The 17,385-nt window shown below is 40.4% G+C and overlaps 1 protein-coding gene across 11 annotated transcripts in view; it reads left to right on the forward strand.

Annotated features, from left to right (window-relative positions):
• The window catches only part of LOC106745013, a 106,161-nt gene that overhangs the window by 66,367 nt on the left and 22,409 nt on the right, over positions 1-17,385 (forward strand). For 9 of the 11 annotated variants that reach the window (XM_014620217.1, XM_014620215.1, XM_014620224.1 and 6 more), the window contains one exon: positions 7,053-7,076. The exons of the other annotated variants lie outside the window; for them this stretch is intronic. In XM_014620217.1, the coding sequence (XP_014475703.1) occupies positions 7,053-7,076 (24 nt within the window). The remainder of the gene's footprint in view (positions 1-7,052; positions 7,077-17,385) is intronic. 11 annotated transcript variants of the gene reach the window in all.

The following is a 17,385-nucleotide window of genomic DNA, read 5'->3' on the forward strand; positions in this document are numbered from 1 at the left end:
CGGGAGAGATGAGCAAAAACTAGAATATTTTTTACGACCAAAGAGAAATTGCTCGACTAGTAATTCCGAAACCAACAGAATATTAACAGCAGAGACGAGAAAAAATTTGTACACGCATCCAATTTTTAAAAAGTATTTGTAAATATTATATGGGATGCTTTGGCTGTAAGCCGTTTCGCACGTCCGACTAACATAATAGAAGCAAGCTACATTATAAAGAAGAATATTCTCTTTTATTTATTGAATGAAATATAGCTTTGTGACTTCCGACCGATGTAATTTCCAGATCCGGTTTCCCCTGTAACGCCATTCTTTTCTACTTTTATTTTATTTTATTCTTTTTATCAGGATAATATATTGTGCCGGCGCGTCATTCACGAGGAAGAGAATGGAAGAGCGCTGTTTCACATCACTGGTATTAATTCGCTTCTGACGACGCCAACCGACCGGAAAAAGCATACACTATCTAACGTAGTGAGACTTGTTTACGGCGAGTTTACACAACTTCGTTTCACATTTCGATTTCGAGGCGATTCCCGCCTTTTAAACAATAACAGGTCGCCGTCGACGGCGACGGTGCTGCTGCTAGTGACGGTCGTGATAACGATGTTGTTTACTAACAAATACGATCGGAACAGCGCGATTTAATTTACAAAGCAGCGATAGTAACTTCCCCGTGCAATAACAATAATCATTATTCAAGTTCTCGCCTCGACGGAGAACGCGATATCGGCCGCGGTCGTGACGTAAAGGTCCGTCTACAATAGCTGCAAAGTATGCGGTAAGACATAAGCGGTGAGCTAATTGACCAATTGGATTTTTACAGTCCAAGAACAATCGACTGTGGCTGGTCAATTAGCTTACTGCTTACGTCTGGCTGCGTACTTTACGGCTATTGTAGACGGTCCTTATTGTACAGCAGACTCCATTACTGTTTAGGCACCTATTCTCTATCTCCTATTCTCTACCTTCTATTCTTTAGGCACATTGAAGATTCCCGACTACACGCCTTATTTTTCAATATTTATGCATTATGACTGCTGCTTTGGTGAATCGTTGCCGATTCGTCAATTTATCAACAGTCGTGATGTACAGATAATGCTCCTGATTGGAAATTCTCAATATCACTGTGCCAACACACAGAAATGTATTACTTGTACCGCGAGGAAAAGCAATTACTCGGTTTGTTTGTCTTCCCTTCAATAATGGTTATCTTGAACGAAGAATATGTTCTCGATAATAGTATTAAAATGTACTCATCAGAAATATCAGAAAAGCTCTATTATCATTTACTCAAAAGAAGAAATTGTTCTCTCTCTTCGAGAATGTTATCAACTTTATCGAAGAAAAGTTAAATTTGAATAAAAAATTGGAGCGAAAAAACGGAAGCTTTAGTTTTAGCGTTTTAATTTCATATTCTTGATTGAAGTGCTATACTGGAGTTGAAAATATACTTTTGATGTGCTTATGGTGAACTTATGATGAACTTATGATGTACTTGCGGATATATAAACTTATGAAACACTTAAAACAAGTATATATTCGCAAGTACATCATAAATTCATCACAACCACCGTCAAAATCTGCTGTACGTCGCATACGACGCTGTCTTGCACCGATCTCGCGATAACAAAGTCTTATTCATGTGCGAAAGGGAAGGATCTCTCGAGAGAAGCACCGTCTCTCTCGCGAGAGCGCAAGTCCCTCCGTCGAATTCGAGATCTTCTCTTCTTGTCCAGTTTTCCCCGATTCTCGGACGTCTCGTGTCGTAATAATAGACGTACGTGAGTATAAATACAACCGATGGTGTTCCCTCGAATCTACAATTTCGGTCGGATGGAATGAAAAGGGAGACTGAGTGGGTGGGGTGTGTTGTTTCAGCGGCGAAATGGTTCAAGGTTCGAATCGACGGTTTCGTTTCCGGATCTCCTCCGGTATTCTCTCGGTCGCGAGAGAAAGAGAGAGAGAGAGAGAGAGATTCGCTGCAGATCGACACGAGAAACTCGGGAGTAAATCGAGTCGCGTGCAGCCGAAAATAATGCCGCTTTCGCCCTCGTGCATTCGGATATAAACTCGCGGACCGACTGCCAGGCCACGGCTCGAAAATAGTCGCAGCATTTAGGGTGGCAACCCGTGGCTTTTAGAGCGACGCACGCGTGTCTTCGTGACGCATGAACCACCTCCTCCCCTCTTTCGATCGCCATTGCAACCCAATTCAACAGCTTCGATGAAAATCGCCACGGCGGCCGATGAGCGGACGGTCTTCGGGTCGCCGGTGAAATTTCGGTCGGAGATCGGCTCGGCCGTTTCTCAAGATCGCCGACAACTTCGGGGAACGTCCGAGTGTATTTTCATATACTCCGGGGATTCTGAAAGAGAATAGTCTACCTACCTGGGAAGGGTGGTCATTGATTATCGACGTCAAATAACCCACTTTGAATTAAGACTTTCCTTGCTGCAACGATTTTAATTGAGGAACATACGCTCGAAATTATTGTGGAATAGGTTGAAATGAAAGGACATGTCAACGCTGAAATAAAAGTTCTACCGTTCAAGTAATATTTGTTTGATTCGAGTGAAATGGTTACTCTCCTTGGCAAATATTTATTAGAAGTAGAAATATAATTGACTGGGTACAATATGATATTTCCTTCGTATAAGTAGACATTTACTTGTATGTGTTAGAAGAATTGCGACAAATGTTAAATTCGTAATATTGAAAATATCAGAATTTATTTTTAGAAAATATCTGGACAGCAAAATCAAATTTTAACATTATTAGGTTTCTTTAATGGAAAAGGAATATTATATAATTCTGATAAATGATCTTTCAAATCTAATCATTTTATGCTTACGTTCAGTATATTCAGTAATTTCATTTACAAATTAAGACATTATTGTATTTAAGTAAGTATTTACTCTATAAGAGTTATTAAAATATATTTAAATTGATAAGAATATTACTTGATTCGAGAGGTTGAATAGCAGGCAGTTATGTTTACTTGATATTCTAACACTTTTTTTTCTTTGCGTGATACTTGTAATCGAGCACACTTGCAAAATATTCCGAAAACTTTCCTCTTACTTTGACAGTCAATGAATAGCTCTAAAATTAACGCGACAAGATCTTGAGAAAAGGTAGGCTAAAAAAGAAGGTTGCATGCCGTGTTAATTTTACATGTTATTTATTGGCCGACTAAGTAAAAGGAAAGTTTTCGGCATATTTTACAAATGTGTTCAATCGGCCACGAGTGTCATTTTATGGACACATCCTTTCAGCGTATTTCGCAAGAATTTTGGGAATACGTCTTCTCGTTTCTGGCGTCATCAAGCAAGATGACTGCAGCAGGGACCAGAAGTCTTTGAGTATGACTTATTCGTTTCTGCACGCGTCACGAGATTTCTATTCCGTTAATTTGGACCTGTAATCAGTTTTAATTTGTAGTATCGGCCAAGGATGATCACAATGCATGGTCGAAACGATCCGATGATACAAAACAGTTTGTACTTACGTGCGTAATACACTTGAAACAAGTGCAAATTAGACCTGCAATTGGCTCTTATTGTCCTTCGCTGTTGCATTGTCACTTGTTTTCTTCTCCCTCTTTCTTCTTTTGCGAGGCAGACTCATGTGAGAATGCACATCTCGGATATCGTGGGCACGGTATTATCGTTCTCTGCACTAAACTGACCCTGACAATAGGAACACCTGACTGGCGAAAACGAGAAAAACATGTCACGGAAGCGTCCAGCTGCAATTATGCAATGGCCACCATTTATATGTATTACAGAGACTTTGTGTCTCTTTCTTTTGTCGGCATTTATTCCACATTTCGTTGCCGCAAGCTCCGAAACATCGACGGGTTATTAACGAGCCGCACCTGTTGCCGTGTGCGAAAACAATTTCGTTTGTTAGACCAGGAAGATCGACAGCAGCTGGTGAGTACCACCTGGAAGACGTCAGCCGCGGGAGAGTCGCACGGCGATCGGCTGCACCAAATTAATATTAATTAGCGCGCTCTGCGAGACCACCGTCATTCGATTTGGACCCGACGGATAATTCAATTATACGCTGTCCAAACGTTACGCGGGCCAGGGGAGGGAGAGCGAGTCGTGTAACGTTCACCGTTGCACGCGTGGCGCACCGAAATATTAATTAGCACGGATTAATTAGCTACCGGATCCCAGAAATCCTATTTGGACCGGGCGAATTATGAAATTATTTGTTTTGTTGATGTGGCGTTATTAGTTTTACGTATTTATTTATTTATTTACTCATTTATTTATTATTCGCGAAAATCATCCTTTTTGTATTCATGCACGGCGCATATTTATGCACATCTATGAGTATCGATGACATTCCTCTAACATTTATTAGGTCGAACAAATTTATAATGGCTAGAATCTTGTGTGAATTCTTTCTAATAAATTACACTGTTCGGTTTTTGAAAGCTGTGCATAGCCACGCTTGTTTAACTGCTTCTATATAACCATTTATTTTTTATATTGCAACGTTCTATTTATTCTTGTCAATAAATTCTCTTTTATATGTATATGTCGTCAGATTGAAATTTGTGCTTTATACTAAAGGGTTAATGTTTTCCTATGAATGAAAAAATAAATAAATAAAATAAACAAATTACAGAATGAGTTCAAACATCTACACAGGAATGCAAAGTATCACGCATTGTCACGTGTTACATCATTAGCGTTATAGATTATCGCAGGAGCGTAACTCGATCGCTCTCGATCGCACACGTGTTGTCTTTACACCTACTGACGTCGATAGGCGATCGGAGCTAATTCTGCTTTTTGGCTAACTAAGGTTCGGCCCGGTCGATTATCGAATGGCCGCCCGCATAAAACGTTTACTAAGTGACGTCACTGAGGAGCGACCGGACTCAAGGAAAGCGGATCCCCTATCGATCGTTTCCGATTGTTTTTACTTTCCTCCTGGAAAAGACGGGGAGCGGCTTAATCTATAAATAAGATTTTCCCCGTCGCTTCGCGTAACGCGCGTCAATAGATTCGGTATGCCGGGCCTTGAACGTACGGACCACGCGTTCTATAATAATCCTCGACAAAGAAAAAAATCGAAGAGGAGATGGAGGAAGGAAAGGAGAAGAAGGAGACAATCGCGCGGACGAAGCGACGGGCGAACGGTGGATCGGTGACTAAGCGCCGTGGTCGATCGATCGCGAATCTTTTTGCCGAAAACACTGACATCTGCCACGGTCGATTGATCGTCCGTCGCGGTAGTTGATTAACATGTGCGCTACGGCATCCCCGTGAGCGAATCCAGACGTTTCACTCGTAATCCGGAGATCATTGCGCGCCCCGATGTTTTTGCTGAGGATGAATCGATTCCACTTTCGAAGAATACGCGCCTGAATTTAATAGCGTCATCCGCGATGTCGTCATTACGAGATCGATGATGTATGATAGAATTATTATATAAGACTGAATATTTGCAATTACACTTCTGTATCATTAAAATTATTTGAAATATATAAGATTTCGTAAATTTTGGAGTCAGTAAAATTTAGTAAAATTAAATATGATAAAATTATATAGAGGACGTGCTCTTTAAATTTCTTGGAGTTAAACTTTACTCCAAACAAGCGAACATTTATTTGAAGCGATTGTGGAAATACTATCTCTCTCGGAATGGTAACAGTGAATGTTTCATTCCAGCTTAGAATCTGACTCCATACGAACGTTTCAATTGATTAGTTTGTTCTTGTGATGATGGAGTGCATCAGACCTACTCTTCATTTCGAGTAAACATATTCATTGAACATTTCAAAGTGGAAAATTTATTTTACAGGGTGAGAAAATAATGATTACCATTTTAAATATCTTCGGAAAATAAAAATACTTTATTAACGACCAGATGAAGATAAAAAAAGTGTGCATTTAAAGAAAGTCTTCGAAGTGATGATCATTGATGTCAGTATAATTTTTGTTAAGTGAATTTTTCTCTTTTATCTCATATTTCGAAGATATTCAAGGCGGTAATAGTTATTGCCTCATTTTGTATATGAATGAAAAGTCATTCACAATCGATAATTATATTCGAAATCGAGTGACTCGGCTGCCACTTTGCTTTCCGAATAAAATTCCGCTCTACACAGGAAAAATATCAGATTCGAGTAAATAATTACTCCAATACTGATTGGTAAATTTTTATTTAAATTAACTCTTTAAGGTCTATATATCGACTTCACTGGAATAAAATATAGTAATTTATAAGATCGTTTTAAAGAGTTTTTCGTGAAAATTTTTTTATCCGAATAAAAATTGGCCGTTGAGAATTACGATTGTTTGAATATATATAATTATGTACATTGGACGTTTAAGCTATAAAAGTGAGGAAATATTAAAATTGTTTTATTTAAAAAAAAAAACTTATTTTCTGCTTATTTATAACATAATCGAAGAACATCGGACAAAATTTTTATAAATAGAATATACTTTCGTTTTTCCACAAATAACTTTATATAAATCCGAGCGACTTTGCTCTGCGATTGCATATATTGGCCTTCAGCTGGAAAGACACTATTTCATGGACGGAGAATATAATTTCATTTAGGATGGATAGATGATATTATATCGATGGAACCATTATTTTACCAATAGATGAAATTTAGGGAAGGCTCAAAGTTAATGTGCATTATAATATATATTGGGCCTTAAAGAATTGAGTAAACTTTACTTGGATCGAGCAAATATTTTACTTGGCTCGGGTAAAATTTATTTCCGAATAAAAATTTGCTAAGCAGAATATAATGATTTATTCGAATCCGGCAGCCTTTTTCTATGTAAGAAATCTGGGGAGTACAATGGAATTGATTGATTAATTTCTCTGGGAAATTGTGGGCTCACGTTGTCTTCGTTCGAAGCGAACTACGGTGCTTTGTGTTTTATTATCGTGGTTTACTGCGAGAGAGGTGCGCCTGTGCGTGCGTGTGTTAATTAAACATCCGCAGGTCCGCGTGGCGACCCGAGTCCACATGAGGTCTAATCGTGTCTGTTTCTTTTTGTTGTTTCAGATCCATATTCGTTGTCACATCTCGGTGAGTCTCCTCTCATTGCATGCGCAGCGAAGTGTGTCTCTATTTATTTTTATTTTCTCCGCTCTCTAATCTGACGTAAAGAGAGAAATTTCATTCAATTGATATCTAGATTTTCTTCATACATCTCACGCATCTCTCTCGCTCCGACATTTTCACCGATTAACAACGTACCCGCAACATAATCGATGCTCTGATTCATCATCGAGTGTCATCATCGAGATACACGCCCTCGAACACTTGTCATCAGTTCCATTATTTCCTTTCGTACTGGCCGTGTCGTGCAAGAGGAAGAAACAGAAAGCGACGAATGATCGGTCTTGCGAAACCGCCACGCCTACGAAATCGGTGCTCTTATCAGGAATTATACATGCTGTTTATCATCTTCGCAATTACGTGTCGTTTGGGAAAAGAAAAATAAAGCTCCGCTGCGAGCGGAGTTCAATTTTTCGGGATATATCACTGTTGAATTATTCTGTTGAATTTCGCGAACGCGTTCCCGAATCTCCCCCTCGCGAATCTATTTGATTTACCACAAGCGCAACGAGATCAACGCGGCGGTGCTTAATTACGGTTTAATCGCTGAAATAGAGGGGAGGATTTGCGCGATCGCGATAAGACGCTGTGTATTACAGAGTTTGTTGTGCAATTTGCCGGAGCGGTAATTTAATCGACGAGTCTCTTCCGACGAGTGACTTCCCTCGTGCGGGACGGAAAATATCCCGGCGATAAGTTAATTGGCCCACCGATCGTCGGCTTTATCGCGAATATTATTTTCTAAATGAGACCCCGACGAGAAAATAAGTCGGCTAGACGGAATCGAGAGTGCCCTCGGAGTATTCTCGAATCGTTAATGACAGAGAAAGCAGGCCGTAAATCCGATTACTTTCGGATCCTCGTTAGTGGTTCTCAATCTGATATTGAGATTTGTAACCTCATATGGTTTCCTTCCCGTCTCCAAATTAATTACGGTGTAGCGATTTGTAGTAAAAAAAAATCGCCTTTTTCCATTTTTCCGCGGAAACTGAATAAATCCGTGAAAAGGGGGGGGAAATATTTTTCCGCGTTTTTCACGAAAAGAAACCGGAAAGAATCGCGGAAAAATTGAAGGAAGAGACGGCATTTTTCCGAGCCTTTGATACTATATGATAAATTATGATCAATTCTGATGGACTGTGTCAGATTCATCGTCGAATACCGTATATACGAAATTGACACGGCGAAAGCTGCTAGTTTTATCAGGGCACCAATTTCATGATTTAATATTTAACTTGATCCCAATTTCATTACCACTAATTTCATCATCACTTGTAACGATAGTAATAAGAATAGCTTTATCGAACTTAGTACAAAGATGCATCGGCGAAGAGGCGTTCAAAGGACGCGACGATGGCAAAGTGCAATTACTTAAGACTTAAGCCCGTGCCCGATGAGTCTCGTAATCGATCTTACGGCGACAATCACGGTAACGTGTGACACACGGCGTTCGTAATGACGATTAATATGGTACTCAACGAGCGAAATACGGCGACGAGAATACGGAGAGCCGCGGGAAGGCGCGCGCGTGCGGGATCGAGAGCATTTTCGGCGTCGATCGGCGCCTCGATCGGATCTGGGTCGCGGTGGAGGTCAGACGGACGGCAATTCACGGTCGGAAAGGTCACGACGCGATCCTTATTGAACGAAAGCGGCGCGAAAATAGACGTCAGGAATGCCGGTTGACATAATGAGGCTCTTCGCTCTAATTATTCGCGTTTCCGCCGATCAGCTCCCCCGTGTCTTTTCGCGAGAATATATTTCATATGTACGCTTCATCCAAAGATTAATCAAGAAAGAAACGCAGATTTTTTTGTTTAATAGCCTTATTAATTTTCTTAACAAGAAAGGTAACAATAATTATATTATAATCATCTTTTTCTCCAGTTCTCAATTTGCGAATTTCTTCTTGTTCCTTTTTCTCAATTTTTGTCGAATGAATCCTCGTTAATAAATAAATAACATAAATGATAATAATTACGATAATGATGATAATGTGTGTGAGTGATTATAATGATGATAAGAATATAATAGTGATAACTTTATCGGCTACAAACAAGAAAATGATCGTATTAATTATCTTCTTCGACGAACAGTAATCAGTAACAGTAATCTAATTTTCAACGAGAAATGCACACTTTACCCAGCGTGTATAATACGTGATTCTTCCGTTAAATATAGATTCTTAGAAGTCGGAAATAGCTGACGCTGAATAATAGTGACGAAGTTCGAGGAAGTAATGATAATAAATAATCCCGTTAAAGGTAACTGTTTAATTTTTGAATATTAATAATCAGTCCGCAACGAGACAGTTTCGTCATGGCTCTTTCCCGCGACTGCAACGTCACACGAAGCCTTGGGGATAAGCGGTTTCTTATTTAAAACATTACGTTATCAAAACTAAAGAGCAACGACGAGAGAGAGAGAGAGAGAGAGGGAGGAAACGTTTGATCAAATGCTAAATATATTGATTGCGTATCTTATCGTGTGTGTATAATGATTGACACACGTTCCGTTATTTGCCGTTATCGCAACGTTATTACATAATTATCTTAACATTAATATTAATTGCTCGAATGATGCGCATATGCATGTCCCGAGGTTAGATGAATATTAATATAATTTTTTTTTCAGCAGTATCAACTAATACAACTCTAAATTAACATAGAGGGACAGTTTGTTCGAACGTACGTAAATACGGGATTTCCCATTTCTGCCGCGTTATTCGAAGACTGCTTGAAATTTTATCGAAGCATAAACTTCACCGGAATCGGCGAAGAAAAACTTACTTTCTGCGTGCGTCTGATTACGCGAGATTCAATTAGCGGGAAGTCCTTTTCCATCGCTTATCACTCGAGAATGATCGTTGCGCCGATAATTTCGCGAAAGAGAGATCGACTCGAACCGAGGAATTCCCTGTTAAGAGACGTCGCCACGGGAGTGAGGGGACCTTGTATAGATTATAAATATTAATAATCGATAAATCAACATCGCTCGATAAATGTTAGTTTATACACTGAGAAGCCCATTTAGTTGAATCAACAAAACTCTCGTTTGGATGTGGGCAAATAAATGTTTTGGTTATATAAGAACCAAGCTTTGGTTATAAAATTATGGTCCTCCGAACCAAAAATCCGGTTCCTTGAACCTTTCAATCCAAGAATCAAACCTTGCTTCTTATAATCAAAACATTTGTTCGCCCATATCCAAACAAGAATTTTGTTGGCTCAACTAAGTGGATTTCTCGATACATACGACCGATGCTGTTTCCATTTAATACAGTCGGTAATCATACATTGTCCCGATATATTGTTACTTCGTATTAACGAATTTGTTTGCTCGAAGTCCCGCGAGTAAAGTCACGGTCGCGCGTCCTTCGGACGTCCTCGTATTATCGATCGATTTATCGCGGTCGCGGTTTCGGGACGGTTCCGCGAAACCGCCGTAGTCTGCGTTTAATATTGTTGCCGTCGTCCGTACAAAATCGCTTAACAACAATAAGCGTTTAGGTAAGCGATAGCGTGCGCGAGGTGTTGAGTTATGGCCGAAATTTACGACGCGGCCGCGATAAACTTGTGACGCGCGCGCACGCGAGCGAGCGTGCGCGGCTGGTTAAAGCCCGGCTAAAATCCATTCGCGGTTTCCACATTAAAGCGAAACGTCGGGCCTGAAATTGGATTTTTTTCTATTTCCGCTCGAAGGATGGTCGTTCACATCGCGGAGAAAAATACAAACCTAAAATCGCCGCTTTTATTACATAGAAAAGACGTCAATTAACGTTAATTCATTTATTAATTTTAATTGATCATTTATTGTGAATTTTCATCATTTATCACACTGGTCTTTATTAATTTACTCGTTAACGTTAATTTCAATTACAAATTTCTGTCTAATAAAACGATTTATTTAACGATTAGTATCCCGGAGTTGTCGAATCGGATCGATATAAGCTTCGAGACAGTGTCGTTAGTTCTTTTATTTTAAATGAGTGTGGTGGAAGCACACGGAAGTAACCGGCACGATAAAGCAGTTTGTTTGAAACAAAAACTAACCACAACTGTCTCCGGGTTTACATTGATCCGATTCTCCCTGTGATTCAATTCGCCTACCTTATGAAGAATTTGAACGACGATAAAATTTACCAGTGAGCACTAATACTATTTGCCGAGAAGTGATTTCGAAAAATCAAGACCGGGTCCTTTGAGAAGACAACTACTCGAAATATTGGAGTCGTTTTTGTTCCCAATTGAAAGAAGAAAATAACGTCGAAACACTAGACTAGCTATCAGACGCAAGTCCATTGAAAATGTCGGAGCATTGACGAAGATGAAGCTGCACGGGGAAAAAAGGTGTACACGATGAAATAGATTCGTTCAACGTGGCTATTTTTACCTCGAGAGTGTGCCGTAAAATTAGTAGAAAGTATGCTTCGAAGGTGTCAGGCAATAATTGACAATGATCGGTGAATGGACGTCTTATTAATATAAAAGAGTTGTAGTACTGATTCTGCGGTACATATGTAATTTCTCTCATTTTTTTTTTTAACAGATAGTTTAAAAGCTGTATCGGTCACAATCTTATCAGACGGACTGCAACTTGCGTAACAAGCCGATGATGAAGCCTTAACGTTTCAACTAATTTCACAGAATTTAACGTGAAACAATTTACGTGAAATTAACGTGAATTTTGCGAGAACATCCTGAGACCGTTCGAAGATACGGACGAAGAGACAACGGGCGACGAATGAACTCCGTCGACTCTCACATCTCTCTCTCTCTCTCTCTTGCGTCGCTATCGAGAAAACACGCTGACGCAGATGCAACGTACCAATCTCACAGCGCACCGCGTCGTGAGATGTACCTTGGCTGCGGCTCAAAGAGAGTGCATTGCCGGCTGCGAAATGCACAGCGCCGGCGATGAACTAACTAACCGCATCTCCACGGCCAGCCAGGCACGCGTAAACACGCCGGCCGACGGTTCATCAGACTCGAATTCTTCTCCCCGACCCAGGCTCCTCTTTTGTCTCGCGAAAATAACTTCTCCTCCCCCCTGCGTCGCCCGCGCTAATCGAGCGTTTCGCGGCTTCGAAAGGGATCTACGTGTGCAGATAGCGCGAGGATGAATCGTGCGATACAAAGGTAGAAAGCGAGGAAAAGAGGGAGGCCGATAATAAATGAGGGATCCTTTGTCGCTTGAATCTCCGAGTGAAAATTGTCTCGAGACTGCGTCGCGCTCGGCGCGCCTCGCGTAATCGCGAGAATAACAAGCGAGAAGCAGAAAGAGAGGAAGAGTGAGAGAGAAGGAAGAAAATGAAGGAAAAGACCGTGAATTCGCTTCCGTATGTAGATGAATGACGCGCGAACCAAGACGACACAATGCGTTCTACGCGGAGAGCAATTGTCTCCTTTTCTCGCGAGAGACGAACGGAGTGCGATGGACAATAGCAGGACTCGCGGCGGACGCGCGTGATTCACGCGCGGAGTCGCCGGTAAAAAGAGTCAGCTAATCACAGATCAATCAATGTGCACAGATCGAGCCGTCGCGTCACCCACGACGCCTACCAGGAAACGTCTTTACAGTTATACGCGCGCAAGGTGTCTCGAGATTGCCGTGCGGAATTGCGGAATCGCGGAATTCCTCGTGATCGGCGCCGACGTCCGGCCAGAGGCTTACCCGTGAAAAGATAATCTTTCGGCATTCTTCTCGCCGGGATGCACGGTGGATCGAAATGAGATAATAGATGGAGCCTGTTAAGTCGAACCAATGAAAGTTTTAACCTGGGACTAGTCATCTAAGGTCCTTTCGTACTCCAACGGTCAGAAATGACCCCAGATGATCGTTTATGTAAAAAAAAAAAAGTAAGCTGACTATTCTCCGGTTAATTTAACAGTTTAAAAGCGTTTCAACCTGAAAATTGGAAAAATAAGCGAATTTACTAGAATATTTATAACGTCGCATGCAGCGACAACTGAATGAATCTAACGAAATTTTTCAGGGGGAGTGGGGTCTCTCAATGCGCGAAATTCATTTGTCACAGAAGTATGGGAACTGGCATACCTCGAGACAACACCTGCATTACTCATTAATCTATATTTCTTGCTTTCAGATCATACATTGGGAACAAACACTCTGCGACACATTTGAGTGGGTGAAATTGTTAAATTAGAACTATTATTTTTTGCTAGATGTTCACCTATTTTTACACACATATACACATACACGCACACACACACACACGCGCATAGCATACACGGAGATACAGACCGGAAGACGGTGCTGATTGGGAAAATGAATTTTGCGTCACGCTTGCGTCAGCGAGATGCTTACCTTCGCGTCCGTTTTGGGCTGGACCAATGATTCATCGCATATTGTGCTCTCATTGTCGATGGGTACCGTTGACGTTGACGCGTTTACTTCTCGTGACGATCATTACACCGCCATTAACACGTCCCGCGTCGCTTAGGCCGCCGATGGCTCACACTGAACTTTCCATTCAGACCGTCTGATATTTTGACTCTACAGCGAAACGTAATCGTGGGGTACTTTGATCATTACCACACGGTTAGAAGTTTTGTGTTAAAAACGGTCACTGAAATTGTCGCGTTGTTTTAATACGGGGAATATGTAACATATATTACTTTTTAACATATTCACTTTGTCAAAGTAACACAAAAATTCCGATAGACCGTTTTCAAAATACAATTTTACTGTGCATGAGACGAATGACGTGCGCGATTCATTTGATTTATTCAATTTATAATTGAGTGTTTAATTATTGTGAGAGATCGTTATTTGACGAATTAAATTTGCCTCGTATTAGGACAACGTGGACTGTCGGTGAACGACAAACCATTTAGAGCATGAAATTTATAGGCATTCGCAACAAAAGAGTTTGCTACTGCAGCAATTAAAATTGCTTACGCTGTTAAAGTTTCAAGTGTCCATATGTTATTATTAATTTAGCTGCTGAAGCCGATCTTTTTTTTTTCTGTGTGCTTTCTGTCGCGATAACAGAGATATCGTTTTATGTTCCCGAGTTTTCGTTTGGTCCCCATTTTATTACATGGAGATTAAAACCTTTATCCACACATATCGGGATTTGTCAGATACGAGATAGTCAAAAGGCTCAACTGAACGTTTGACAGAATGTCAGACGAGAGATACTTTAGTGTGCTTTTTTCTCTTTGTAATACAAACCGTACAAAAATGTTCTACCTAAGCAACGGAAAATTCAGTGATTTTTTCGTGCAGTAAGTTCTCGCAGGTCTTCGTGCCCTAACATTCTCGATCGTTCTGCATCGCGTTTATCAAGTCGCTCGTTAATTATTAAACAGCCGATGTTGATTAACCGGCCCATCATCGGCGGGATTTCATGATGTCTGGTCGCTTCGTACGAGGAACTGTCTCGTCGCGATATACATGTACCGGCTTAATGAGTTATTTGCGGATTTATCGCTCGACAAGCGTCTTATCCGCGATAGAGCTGCTACTATTTTTAACAGGATAATCTAACGGCTCGATTGTGCTGTTATAAATAGGGCTAACGCAGAGACGACGGCGGCGCCGGTGGCGTAGTATGCATTAGGGATCACAAATCACCTCGATAAGGCAAATCCGACGAACGAGAGGATTGGAAGGATGATTTCTCGCAACAGGTTTTCACCCGTAAAATGTTTTTCAGGCATCGCTCTGTGTACATGATCATTGTTAACTCTTTGCGTTGGCATTTATTCGACACACTCGTCGGACACATATATCTAAGGATGTATTGTCCATTGGTCAAAATAATGAGAAAATTACGAAAAAATTGACAAATTGATCTGCATTGCGTTTAAAAGTAACACAAAAGTTTGACGTATAAAAATACGCAAAAATAAATCGAAACGTGGATCAAAAGCCACTCCATTTTGAAGGAGGCTGTAAAGTGATGAATGAATTTGATAAGAATTCGATGAAACTTGCGCTACTTGCACTGTATATACATTGAAATATTATCTAACTGATAATACAACTAGAGAAAGGTTGACTATTCGAGAACTGAGATATGCAAAGTTGACATATTCATTATTGAAATTAGCGTGCTGCTTTTAACTCCTATTTTCAATATCTTCTAAACTAAAAATGAGATTTTGATGAAAAACTACTATGATATTAAAGACTAATATGCAGACATTATGCATAAATTTCAGAATTATTAATCATTTTATTTTGAAAATACAGCAGTATAAAGTTCATAACTTAGTAATACTCGAAATAATTATATAGCATCAATAAGAAAAATAAAAAATAATATTTTTGTATTTGTAATATTATATATATGTATAAAAACTACTTCAACTTCGTTTCAAATTAATACTTATTATTTAGGTAGAGAAATAAATATGTAGGAACGTAATATTGCTTGACAAGTACTATATTTATGAGTAACCGCCTTGATGTGCCACTGAAAACATGACATTAATGGGCAAATTCATCCTTAAGTCCACATACGGAAAGAACGAAAATAAACATCGCAACTAGATTTACATCTACTTTGTTCAATCTCACAGAATGTTTTCAAGTGTTTCATTATTATGAAATAATAATGTGATTAGGCATAATAACATCCGTTATTATAAAATAATAATAATAGATAGTTATAAATAATAATAATATTAAAGATAATAATAAGATTAAGTGAGATTTGTGATTAACTACATTTGGCTTGCGAAAGCACAACGTCTAGGATGCGTCGTTCCAACGCAAAGGGTTGAGTCTCTCTCTGTTGCTTGCAGTGGCGCAAAATGTCGCAATCCCGCCTACGTCAGGAGGGAATTTGTGGAAAATGAGGCGGACAGTCCGCTTCTTCCGGTATTTTCCGCGAGTTCGCAACGCGCGCACATCGTCACTCCTGACGACGCGCGGAATCGCGGAAAAAAACACCATTCGCGTTCACGAGTTGCGTAAGTCGGCGAATCCGACGTTCGAATCACGTCACGCCGATCTGTGTTACCGCAACACCAGTCAGCCGGATTGAATAGGTGGCTAGAACGAGATGGGAAAACTGAGAGGTTGCTTCGTTTGTCGAGCGATTCGCTCAATATATCGGTCTATATATATATATATCGATCTAAGTGATATTCAGAGTCGAGGGAAAGCCCGCGAATGTCCCCGTTTAGCTCGACGTACGTTCGACTTGCCCATTTTGAGATTAATCAATTAAGATAACAGATAAGATAGCTGAACTTGGAGATTCAGATCGTAGATTATTACTGCGTGACACGTTACAATCTGTGATTATGCAGGAAACATTTAGCGAAAATGAATTAATGACGATATACGATAAATGCGTTCTTACAGATACGATTAAAGTTTCCACGAGGTATCCGAGGATACTTTTAAATTTATGGGGCACACAAGGATAAAAAGAAGATGAAAGAGGCCGGTGAGGATTCGTAGAAGATGCTAAAGGGTAATTCCCAAGGATGTTTTACTGCATATCGCGAGGTGCGGAGTGATATTTGGAAATTAGCAAGGATAATTGACGCTACGAGGTCTGAAGGTGTTTTAGACTGCTTGAAAAGTCTTTCACATCCTCGCGGAACTTTGACAGAGGAGGCCTCTTGGACTTCAGAGGGACTTCAAGGATCCTCGAGAATCCGTCGAGCGCTCTGTCTGACTTTATTCAAATACATACAACCGTGTCGATTTGTATCTATGCATATATACGCAAATGTAAAGACGATGTGACAACGATTTATTAAACTGCTGCACCGACGACGAACTGACTAACACGGAACTGACACATCGGTGCGCGGCGACCAGATCTTTAGTCTTTGATACCGTGACGTGATTCAGGCGACCGTGTCCTACATCGAGAAATGGCGAAGTGAACGGCCAATAGCGAAACCATTGCCATACCGCGAAGCATTCTCTTCTCTTTCTCGCCCGCTGCACTCTCTCCCGCTCTCTCCAAACATAGAAACCGAATTCAATAAACCGTCCAATTTCCTCCAAATTAATTCTTCAGTCGCTCACCAATCGCGCAGCTTCTCCACCGTTTCCTCCGCTAGTTGTATCTTCTCTTATTTTAAATATTACATTTTCCTGCTTCTCCGTCTCGCTTCCTCTTTTCCTGTCGTTGTCTTTAACCCCTTCACCGCCACATCATGTTCCTCGACTACACAATCATTTTCCTCGTTCGGTTCATAATAATAAACTGTGCTACATTCAACCGCCGCCCAACTGAGCCAGATACAAAAAGTTCTCGAAAATTCATGAAAGCTTACACAGTTTC

This window comes from Dinoponera quadriceps, unplaced genomic scaffold (genome assembly GCF_001313825.1).
Source record: "Dinoponera quadriceps isolate SergipeBrazil2010 unplaced genomic scaffold, ASM131382v1 scaffold717, whole genome shotgun sequence".
Lineage (NCBI taxonomy): Eukaryota > Metazoa > Arthropoda > Insecta > Hymenoptera > Formicidae > Dinoponera > Dinoponera quadriceps.